The 11,994-nt window shown below is 42.6% G+C and overlaps 1 protein-coding gene across 1 annotated transcript in view; it reads left to right on the forward strand.

The window, feature by feature from the left end:
* The first annotated feature begins 2,687 nt into the window (after nt 1-2,687).
* The window catches only part of LOC109297686 (COBW domain-containing protein 1-like), a 59,947-nt gene continuing 50,640 nt past the window's right edge, over nt 2,688-11,994 (forward strand). Inside the window, exons 1-4 of the mRNA XM_019517660.1 lie at nt 2,688-2,885; nt 4,917-5,003; nt 6,486-6,582; nt 9,923-10,014. Coding sequence (XP_019373205.1) covers nt 2,750-2,885; nt 4,917-5,003; nt 6,486-6,582; nt 9,923-10,014 — 412 coding nt within the window. The 5' untranslated portion in view covers nt 2,688-2,749. The remainder of the gene's footprint in view (nt 2,886-4,916; nt 5,004-6,485; nt 6,583-9,922; nt 10,015-11,994) is intronic.

Raw genomic sequence — 11,994 nt, forward strand, 5'->3', positions numbered from 1 at the left:
CGGGTTAATTGGAGTGGCTCTGGGAGCATCTCATGTATCAGCATCCCTGCGCTTAAAAATGGGGGCGGGGTGGTTGAACTAAAGCTCATTCAAGGAGCTTTACAAGTGCTTCTGCCGCCATTTTTAAGTGTGGGGTGCTGATTAATTGCATCTGTTCTGATGAATCAAGTCTGCTCCAATGCACTGGAATTCTAGTGTGTTGGAGCATCCTTGGCGCTCCTGTATAGGTGCCCAGAGGTAGTAAATATAATGCACATTAGAAAAGGTGCATTACTGCATGTGTAGACGTGCCCACTGAGGAGTTAAGGTCTGATATCATTCCCACTGAAGTCAGTGAGAGCATTGCCAATAAATTTAGTATATATTAGACTATTTAATTTTGTAGTTTCAAATACTTATCTGAGTTCCTGAAGATGAATTTGTCCCAACTATAGTAACATTCATGTTCTGCTTTGTTTTGTGGTCCACCTTACAAGAAACACCTAACATCTGAGAAGTTTTGTGATTTTTTATTTACACACTTATAATGTGCAAAAAAAAGGACAGAAAAATATGTAATGGCTGGTATAACTGCATATCTTCTTATTTAATACAAGTACATGCAAAAACATGGTCAAATTCTGCTGCTTTTTATACTGACATCAGTCCAAATTAACTCCAAGAAAGGCAATAGACTTATTCATAACTTACATACATTTAACAGAAAAGAAGTTAGCCTATGAATGCCAGATAGAAATATTTTTTAGTGTTCACCCCAGTCACTAGGATCATTAAAATAAGCAAAGAATAGCAAAGAAATATACTTAAAAAGTCCATGTGAAACTTAAACCAGTTTTTTAATTTCATTTCTGTGCCACTGAAGCTACAGAAAAGGAACAGAGATCATTTTGCAACCTTCTGATTTCCTTCCCTGTTCTAGTTTTTATGTAGACATTACAGATGTCTGACAACCACCAACACTTCTAAAACATTGCACACATATTGCCAACACCGAAGAGAAGAGAATGGATAATGGCATATGTAAAACTGTCATTATCTGCTACTCTTTCAAAAGAATATGAAAAATATTTCTTTGGACTTCTTCACAATAAGCAGAAAGTGAGCAGAGGAAATATTGTATTAAAAATAATCTGTTCCCTACCCAATGGCCCAAAAAGGTCAATCGTACAAGTAAGGATCTTATTAGATCACTTGAATGTCATGAGTTTCTTTTTCATTGTTGACTAAAAACAGTACTTGTATATATAAGCTAAGCTAAGGCATTTAAAACACTGCAGTCTAATGGCATAAGAAGCTAGTAATAGCATAATAAAAAGGAATCTCATAAAAATCTTACATCTGCATGTGTGCATGTGTGAGATCATTTACATTGTACCTGAAATGAATGATTAGTTGCTGTTTTGCAAAGATACAGGCATGCTTGATCTTCTGCTGAGCTCTAGGCCAGCAGACCAATTTGCCTGTTAAGGATCCCACTGAAGTTGCAGGACTTACATACCCAGAAGCTTAGTTTTTCCCATGCCCCAATTCTGCAAACACTTATGCACTTGACTTTACACTGGAGTAATCTCACTGAAGTCACTGCTACTATTCACATATATAAATAATAATGTGCTCAAGTTTTGCTTGATCAAGCCCTTAATTTCTATCTCCTGTTTTACGCTGTGTAATGTATTCTTCTTTACATTGGTTTCATTACAGTCAGTTTTATTTTCTGAAGGATAACTTTTTATTTAAATAAACTCCAAACCCAAGCAACGTACCTGTTATTCTCATTAGTGTCCACACACTGTGCTAAGTGCTTTCCAAACAGAATGAACAAAATAACTTCACTCCGAAACTCACATCAGGTGCATCTACAGTTATGAATGCACGGTAATTATGACGCATTAAGTTTAGTACTTGTAATACAGCACTTTAAGTTTTGGACCTGTAATAACAGGTCCAAAACTTAATGCACCATAATCAGTACTCCTGTGCATCACTGCAAATTAACACTTTTGGTGTGACACTTAATGTGAATTAGACTAAAAAAACTGCATGAGCACAGGCGAACACTTTTGGTGCGATGATTAATGCCTATTGGACATCAGTGCAGCTGGCAAAAACCTTTTCTTCTGCTGCAAAGGCCTCAGAAGGAGCAGGAAAGGCCAGAATGTTTTGTACACTGTGAACTATGTGAAATCTCTGGGTTTGTCTCGTGCCTCAGGGCCGCGCTAGCCTTGCAACCCACGGCACCCCTGGCAGAATCTCAGGGCCCCTGGCCGGGAGGTGCTGGTGTGGGACAGGTCTGCAGATGCAACGGGAACCAAAGCCACCAGGAACACTTGTTTTGTTCTCCCTGAGCTTCCTTGTACACCTGTCAGCCATATGATGTTGCATGCTGACGTAAAAAGGAACAAACCGCCACGGGCCTTAGAACCGCCCTTTGTAAAAGGAACACCCCCACCACGTCGCCCACCCTCTCTCTTCCTCCACCCACGCTGGTGGGAGGTGCGGTTAGGCGCGGAAACCACTGCGCATGCACTACAGATCCCAACGAGGCGGGGGCAGCCCAAAGGATCAGCCTCCTTAACCCTTGGTGCGCCGGCAGGAGCGAATGTTGGCACACGGGCAACGCGCCCCCCGTGACGTCATAGCTCGGCGCCCGCGTGACGCACGCCAGGAGGGGTGGGGTTTCGGGAACGCTTGCGCTCAGTGTAGCGGAGGCTGCTGCGGCGCTTGCCCCGCCTCTCCAGTGGTGGCCGCCATGGAGGACGAGGACTGTCCCGAGCTGGTCCCTATCGCGGTGCGGCCGCCAGGCGGGGCTGGGGGAGGAGGGGCCCGGAGCCCCTCGCCCGGCCTCGGCGCCAGGATCCCGGTCACAGTCATCACCGGTTACCTAGGTAACGGGGGAGGGGCACGGGGCCCCTGGGCTGCGCGAGGAGGGGGCGTTAAGCGTCACCGCGGCGGGAAGCCAATGAGCTTCCGCCCTCGCGCGGGGACGTTTAAAGCCCCCTGTCCACGTACCGTAATGACCCGCGGGGCTCGCAGTACCCACGTATGTAATAAGTGACTCATGGAGCACGCTGCATGTAACACTTGCCAGCCCTCCCCTCCCCCCCACGCAAGTTTAGTGCTCCTATTGTGCCTGTGTTGGTGCCGCTCACTGATGTTGCTGGGAGCTGCGCAGCAGGAGCAGGCAGCCTGTGTGCCTTTCAGCTGGGACACTCGTTGCTTCTGGGTACTGAGGACTGCAGGGCAGCTTCTCCGAGCCCAGGAGTTGCCTTCCCAGTGGTTGCTGTGTCAGGACAAAAATGAGCTGCAGTGCCATGCAAATGCATCTGTTCAAATCTGCCTCTTAGGCCACTGCGGTCCATGTTCTGTCAGAGGCAGCAAGGGGAGGCTTCATGTCCTGATGCCACTTAATGTCATAAACCAGAGGTTGGCAGCATTTTGGGTACAGTGCCAAAAATGCCCGCAACCTCAACTTGGAAGATGTTGGAGTGCCAGGGGTGGAGGGTGGGGAGCCGCAAGGGGCCTGATCCTTGTGGCACCGCAGCCCCGGCTCCTTGTGTGCTGTCTGTCTCGATGCATGAGTGCCAAGCAAAATGCCCTTATACGCAACTCCCGGGCACCCATGTTGGGGGTTGCCTACCCCTGTCATAAACCCTCTTCTTGTGCCCGGGGCTTACAAAATCATTTTGGGTCACGGCCTGTTTAGCTTAATGTGCCTCTCCACTGACCCATGGACACGTGTGTGTTTCCCAGACTTTTGATACCTGGGGAACACTTTTTTTGGATTAAAATTGGTGGCATGCTTCACTCTTGCACTTGAAAAAGCATGTGTGCACATGTCTGTGTGCATGCGTGTATGTAAGCATATATACATGTGCATATGCATATACATAAGTGACTTAAGCTGTGTTACCCAACCTTTTGGCCCTCTCAGGCTGGATTGGTCTAGGGGGGCATGCAGAGCTGTGTGTGTGTGTGTGTAATGTATTAGATATATGTGATATGTATATACATATATATCCATATAATATATATGTGATACGTCTATGTATCTAATATATATGTGTATATATTATAAGTGACTGGCACTGAAGTTTTCTTTGAAAGAGGCAGATTTTGTATATTGCAAAAACTGTTGAAATGCAGTCCTGTTGATTTATCAGTGGGGGAAACAAAAAAGAAAGTTCCATTGAGAGACCACCTAGTGTGAAAGGGAGCTGGTAAATTTCTTTAAAAAGTTCAGTGTTGTGGAAGAAACTGAGCTGGTTCCTGAAGACTTTTGGGGGGATACAATAGGCGTCTCTGGGACTCTTTTCAAGTATTTTAGTATGGGAATGTTAAACATATGGCTCGCAAAACCAATCTATTAGGACCTCTGGTAGTCTAGGAGGCTACAGAAAGTTGCAAGGGGTGTAGCTCACCACAGAATTTGGGGTCCCTGGACTCTGACAGACATGGCTATTGGTGGCAAGCCCCCATAGTTGTGCTACTGCCCAAATGTGGACCTATGTTACTGCCTGAACACAGCCCTGCTCTGCTGTCCAGCCCTGTGCTGCTGCCCAAATGCAGCTCCTGGACCTGTATTGCCACCCAAATGTGGACCCACTGCTGCTGGCCTGGTGGGTCCAGCCCAGGAGGATCCTCTGCGGTCTGGATCTGGCCTGGGATCAGGGGTGAGTTTGACATCCCTGCGTTAGTAAAAATGGAGGAGGGTAAATGAACCCTCCATTATACCCAAAGGTATAAAAATGAAAAGTCATGTTTCAGTAGAGTTCAGCCCAGAGACTGAATACTAGCAGCTACTCAACTACTCAGTAATGTTTAAAAAGCACATCTCAAGAGTGTGACCCTATCTTTGCATTCCAGAATTAATTTTACTCCTTATTTTGATATAACAGAAACTTGGACTGTTTTTGTAGGTGCTGGGAAGACGACTCTTCTTAATTATATTTTGACAGAGCAGCACAGCAAAAGAATAGCAGTTATTCTAAATGAATTTGGGGAAGGTATGTGAAACTACAGAAATGTTACATACAATCCAAAAATGTGAATATGTAAGTACTTTTCATGTTAGATACAGTACATTTTGAAAAGCATTATTTGGTGAAAATAAACCACACTATGATTGGCAAATAGATGATATATGGTCTTTATTTGAGAGCCTTAGTTAGTGGGTGCGATGTAAGTAGTGATTGCAGTTCTTCATCTGTGTCAAATGACAAGTAAAAACATAACATACATTTGGTGACCTGAGGGAGCTGCAGCCGTGATGCTTCTGCAGCTGGGAGCCTGGCCAGTGACTACAGCATGGCTCTGCCCAGCCAGGCTCCAGTTTTGCCATGTGTGCCACCCTGCTTTTTTTTTTTTTTGGCTTGGTTTTGGGTCAAACCCCCCTCCCCATGCTGCAAAGTAGCAGTGCAAGGAACACCTGCACGTTCAGTGTGTGTGGCACCACAAGCCCACACATCTGCACTCATCTGGATGCAGCCCATAGATTTAAAACTAGTGCAAATCACAGAACTTTTCAGTTAATAGTTGCACATTGTTTTGAAAATGTAAAGCACTATGGAAACGTTAAGAATTAAGCTATTTCTTCTTTATACATAAATTCAGCTCGTCAGCATAGTGTAAGTAACTATATTGTAGTCTCTTCAAAGACCTCCTCTCCTTTCTGCCTGATAATTCATGTAGATAGAAAAAACTTCTAACATTGCAAACATCTGAACAATTTCAAGCAAATGGCATTTAACTGAAAGAGGATTTTTTTCCCTTACTTTTTCCTCCTCGTCGTCATCCCTCTCAAAGGCAGGCATACTTTCCTCCAAAATTACATTTGTGTAGCATTGTAGGGTACTGTGTGCTTGGATAAAAAACATTTTATTCCAAAGGCTGATTTAGCAGCATAAGATTCTATTAACTAATACTGATAGTCAGCAATATGTCCTGAATTAGTATTAAGCTACATTAAGAAAGAAAATTTTCAGTGGTTTTGAGGAGGATTATGCTTCTGAGATTGACTTTTCTCCAGCTTTATATCTCTATGCCAAGTCATAGACTCCCAGATAATAAGACTGTGTAGTGAGGGTTTCATGTGATTAAAAAAGTGGGACATAAATTTCCTGCTTGATAAAACTCAGTTTGTCCTTGCACATTTTTCATCCTTTATTATTATTATTTTTTGCTCCCTGTTGTAGTAACTGGCCCTTCAACCTTAAATTTCTCTAAAATAATGATGATTGTGAACCAAATGTAATATCTGAATAGGGTGTCCATACATCATGTGCAAGCCAGGACTACCCCAGTTTGCTTGGGACATATGGTCACCCTATGTCTGAAGAACCTGTTGGGAAGGTGGAATGGGAACATGATATACCGTCAAGCTTAGAAATAAACATCCAATATTATTTTTTTCTCATCTTATTTTCAGATGTTTTCTCACATTTATGTAGATAAAAAATATAGCAGTCATGCTATTCCTGTATTTCTAGGAAGTGCCTTGGAGAAATCCTTAGCCATAAGCCAAGGTGGAGAGCTCTATGAAGAATGGCTTGAGCTCAGAAATGGCTGTCTCTGCTGTTCAGTAAAGTAAGGAATATTTTTGCCTTTTTATTTTGTAATTAAAATAAATGTCAAGAGTAAGTTTTGAGTCTGCCTTGGAGTGGGTAAACTTTTGCTTAGTCCATCATGTGAGTGAATCTGATTACCTTCTAGGAATTAAGTGGTGGCTGATGCCTGTTAAAGACTACTTAAGGGCAGTGCACTGAATTAGCACCAATTTTTGCAGAGGCATGCTATTGCATATGACCAAGTTGCTATTGCTTTCCCCTGTTGCCAGATTACTGCTGCTGCACTTCCTGACCCAGCCTGCTGCATTGCCCGCAGTGTCCTGGCTTCACAGGCCAGATGAAATCGCTTAGCAGGCTAGATTCAGCCTGTGAGCCATAGGTTACCAGCCAGTGGCTCACAGATTTTTTTTAAAAGCAGCTAAATACTGTTCTGTTTTTCTAATTAAAATTGAAATGAACTCTCCCCCCCAATTTGGTATATAATCAATTTGTATATTTGTCTGTTTGGCATAATTGTATCAAAATTGACTGCTCTATTAGGAGTAGAAGAATGAACTGTATGTATGGCTACAAGAAAAGAAAATAATTTTGTCTTATTACTTCCACATTTACCTCTGGTTTCCTAAAAGGAGTGTTTCCTCTATTATAGTATAAAATCTGAGCTAAGTGATTGATTAGAAATCAATAACAGCTTAAAACACAATGACTAATTACTACAATTGCTTTCCCATTAGATATTTATGTATTGTATTTTGGAAAGGTTTTTTTTTAGAAGTCTTTACCCATTAGGTAAAACTTGGAATAGTTGAATTATTGACTGCTTTGTTTAACCTAATTTTTCGTCTGATATTAATAGAACTACCTGTGAAATTCATATGGCAATTTCATTTACCATATGAAACTGGCAAATGTATGCTCTTACCAGTCTGCAGGCACGTGTGCAAACAGTTACTGAGGGTTTATTTCCTCTAGTGTTTTCCTAGTCTAAATGCTTTTATGTTCTGTCTCAAGGCAGAATCATTCTTGAATGTTATTGCCTGGAAATTATTACAGAAAGCTATTGCGATTAATTTCTGGAATGTGATAATGAAGTTCCAAAACTGAGAAAAGGCAGACCCAGTAGTTGTCTGGTAATAAAGAGTATGTTGATGGCTTTTGATATTATGTTAAGATAAATTGCACATACCAGTGAAAGCAGAAAAATACCATATTTACTCGATTCTAAGATGAGATTCTCCCCCCCACCATTTAACATGGGGAGGGGGGAAGCTCTTCATCTTAGAATTGTATACAAGGGCGGTAGAGAGGAAGGGGGATGCCGTAGCTTGGGCTCCAGCCCCTGCCCAAGGTCGGGGCTGTAAATACAACTTCTGTCTGTCCATGCCCCCACTCTGCTGCTGCTTCTGTACCCTGCTATCTCTCCCCTGCCACCTCTTCTCCATGTCTTTTCCCCTTCCCACCCCCCCATGCAGCCTCTGCTTCCCCATCTGTCCCTCTTCTTCCTCACCTCACCTTTGCATCATGCTGGCAAGCTCTGTCTACCCTGCAGCCTGGGGCACTGAGCATGGCCCCAACCCAGTACCATAGGAGCAGCAAGCAGCCCTATAGGGGCTGGCCTGGGCTGTGCTCAGTATAGACCAGAATGGGGATGGAGCTTGCCAATGTGGAACAGAGGCTGGGAGCAGGGGGAGAGATCTTCTTAAATTTCTTAAATTCAGGGTCAGCTTGGACTTGAGTACATCAGGCATTTGGAGTGGGAGTAACCAAGATGCAACCTACCAGTCAGATCCAGACTACAGGGCACCTTGGCTGCACTGCCAGGTTCTGAGCTGCTGCTTTTTGGCTCTCCCCAAGTGGGAGGCATAGCCTGGTTGGGACCCAATCCTGCACCAGAGCTGCCTGTCCTGCCCACAGGCTGGAGGAGCAGGGCTCTGGGGCACTCTGCTCTGCCCTGTGGGGGCTGTGCCCAGGTTGCTTGCCCCCCACTGGGTTGCTTGCCCCCCACGCCTGCTGAGCTCTGCATCCCAGCCTTCTCCACCCCGCTCCCAGCGTGGGGCTCCAGCTGGGACCTGAGTCCCCTCGGCAGAGTAGCAAGGGCCATGTCCCAGGGCCGAGAAGTGTCCCAGAGATGCTGAGAGATGAGGGGAGAACCTGCTCCTACTTGCCCTGGGCTCCTGGCTGCTCTCTGCACTGGCACCGCTGCAGCTCGAGGCCAGGGAGGATGTGGCTCCACCTGGCTGGGATTGGGGCAGGGCTGGGAGAGAAAGACCCGGGAAGGCAGGAAGTCGCAGCCTAGAGCCGCTGGGGCTGGGGCTGGGGCTGGGGCTGGGGCAGGAGTGAGCCTATGCGGTGCCAGGGAACAGGAGGGGTCTGCACCACTGATCCCAGCAGGGTGCTCTTGACCCAGCCCAGTGGAGCCGGGGGTGGGGGGTGGTACAGTAGATTCTGGGTTGCCTTTTACTTCAAAAAGTAATCTTCACCTTAAAAAGGTTGCAGTCCACTGATATTGATGAACAATAAGAGTATGGGGGAGAACTGAGGGCTAGAGTCATAAAGCTGATGGTGGTAGGTAATGTGGCCTCTTTTACCTAGTAGAAGTTAGAAAATTTGGGGAAAATCAGGTTGATAGGGTTGAATGGCTCAGTCTCTCCTGTTGCCACTGTTCAACTTTCTATAAACAAAACATTAACTGAAACAGGAACTAGAGCCCAGGTCTACCTTGTCCCATATTAATATCCCTGCTGTTACGTTAGAGACACAGTCTCTCTCTTCATCTCTGTCTCAATATTATGGTATTTTATTCTAAGTGGAAAGTTCCAACAGGAAGGATTGAGGGTTACCCTTTTCAGAACATTGTGTGCCCTCGCGAATAGGACACCTGTCTTGAAAGTGAAACGCTCAAGTTAAAATCTACAGTTCCTTGCTTCTGGCTTAATGAGTGCTATTACACTGTTAGTCTGGGAAATCTAACTCAAGGTTTTCTTTGCTTTTCTTATAAGTGTCCAAAATGTTTAGTTTTTGGAGGAATGGAATGGTGCCAATTGAATTAAATAAATATTGTGGCTTGGCAAGAGAAACTGAACTAAATTCAGTATCCAACTAATCTTTTTCCTATTTTTTGCTTCAGCTTCCAAACCAGAAATGAGGCTATGAGTTCTGACACCCAGTGTTTTTGTTTCAAGTATTAAGCTACACTATTTTCTAAACCAAAAGATGTGCATATCCATATCTCTCTTAGCAGCTCAGATGCTTAGGGTTATTAAAAAATATCATATTTACCCAAAGAACCTTGTCTGCCTAAGTTTAAGTAGGGTTGGAGTGTTGCTATAATTTAATTCTTTTTTTTTTTTTTTTTGCAGAGACAATGGATTGAAGGCTATTGAGAACCTGATGCAAAAGAAAGGAAAGTTTGACTACATACTGTTAGAAACAACTGGTTTAGCAGATCCAGGTAAACTAATATAACATATTCATTTGTCATGGGCATGTTTTTATGAACAATCTTTTATTTTGGAACAAGTATGATTTGTTTTTCTAGACTTGCACCTTTTTGCCTACAGAATAGACTATAATACAGGCTTAGTCAAGTGTTCTGGTGCAAAAGAATCTTGTTCTTTTTCCCATATTAATATTGGCTCTGACAGCTAACAAGAAAAAAGGAATGCAATATTTTGTCAATAAATGAGTATGGATAAAAAATAACTGGAAGCAGTATCAGACAGGATGGAGTGAAATATACTGGAATAGTCTCAGCTCTGACTATGGAGGTGCTATTTATATGTAGGCACTTTTCAACTTGTCATTACTCTTATTATGGAGATTGTAATTGGTGGACTTGGATTTTTTGTTAAAGCGCAATGCATAGTGAAACCAAGCAAATGTATTAATTTGCACACAATTAGGTAGTATAAATAAATTTGTAGTTTCCAGTTGATAGCACAAAGTTAAGTGTTACTGAATTTATAGACGGTGTTTCAAACAGCCTCCATAGATGATTTATTCTTCTAACCCAATGGTAAATAATACAGAATACTCAATAGGTGCTGTTTATGATGATTTACTGTACAAAAATGTTCTGTAGGTGTTGATAGGAATTAAGAAAAAGCTATTTAAAGTAATCTGTTCTGACCTCTGTTAATTAAAAACTTGTTGTTGGCCAAGAAAATGAAGGAAGTGCTTATTGGCAATTCAGTTGTTTCCCATTTAGGAGACTGACACCTTCCAGTTCAAAGCTAAATAATTGTCATGGTAAAGTAATTTTCTTTAAAAGAAAGGACATTGATTCAGCCCCAGTTACACACAAATCCTATTTCAGTCAAATTGGAAAACTATTAAGCTTTTTGGGAAAAAAATCAATAGATATCAGGAAACCATTAGATCTTGTGGCCTTTGCTATATCTTGCATGAGTAATCACTGTAAGCAGCTGACAGGTATTTCAGTGTTGACACAGAGTGATGCTTGGGGGACCACATCTGGATGGCTTTAGACACTGGAATGAGTTCAGTTATCATCGTTTTTTCCTTATGTGCTTCATTCTCTTAGACAGCCCTGTCACTAACTAGAGCTGTGATGTTTTGAAAAATAAAATACTTTCATTGCTGTCAGTTCTTCCTCTCCTTTTTGTTGTGGCATAGATGCATGTTAAATCAGTTCATGTCCAAATAAATTATGATTTCTTATTTTTAAATATATATATCCTGCAAGCATTCATTTTTTTTTCTTTTTACTAAGGCTTTGCAGTAACGAACAGGAATATCATACTCCTATATTTTTCTTCATCGAATGGATGTTTGCTGCAAATGCGGCAACTTATTAAACTTCTTTCAGTCTTCTTATTTTACCTGTTTTGGGGATTACTTTTTAATCGGGGGCAGAATGTATTGTTTCTGAGGCATTTGCAGAACCTAACACCCCAGGATTCATTTTTCTGAAAGGATCTATAAATACTTTTTATTTAAATATGATGTTTCTTTCCTAGGATCTGAAGTGTTTGCAGGTTGAGGGTCAATTCTTCAATAATTTGTGGAGTCATTTATATCCCTAAAATAAATGGAAAACGATGACAGTGATGAATTTTTAATTTGCACCATTTTGCATTGGAGAAGTGTAAATGACTATACCAAATACCACAGTATGGGGTAGCTCAGCAACAGCTAATGTTCTTTCATGTACACACACCTCCATTACTATGACACATATGGAAGGTACCATATCCAGTGTAAACTACTGTGCGTATATGATATAAACAGTATAATATTCAGTATTTTTCACTTTAATTAAACATCAGAATTGGAATAAAAGGTTTCATTAAATACTGAACTTAAGAAAAATGATGGTTTATTATCAGCTCAACAAAATACTACCAGTTCAAATGAAAAGTTCTACTTTTCTAGCAAGTAACCCCCCCCCCCCCCCCCCACCCCCCCCCAC

The sequence above is a fragment of the Gavialis gangeticus genome, unplaced genomic scaffold, assembly GCF_001723915.1.
Source record: "Gavialis gangeticus isolate Ggan-Ray unplaced genomic scaffold, GavGan_comp1, whole genome shotgun sequence".
NCBI lineage: Eukaryota > Metazoa > Chordata > Crocodylia > Gavialidae > Gavialis > Gavialis gangeticus.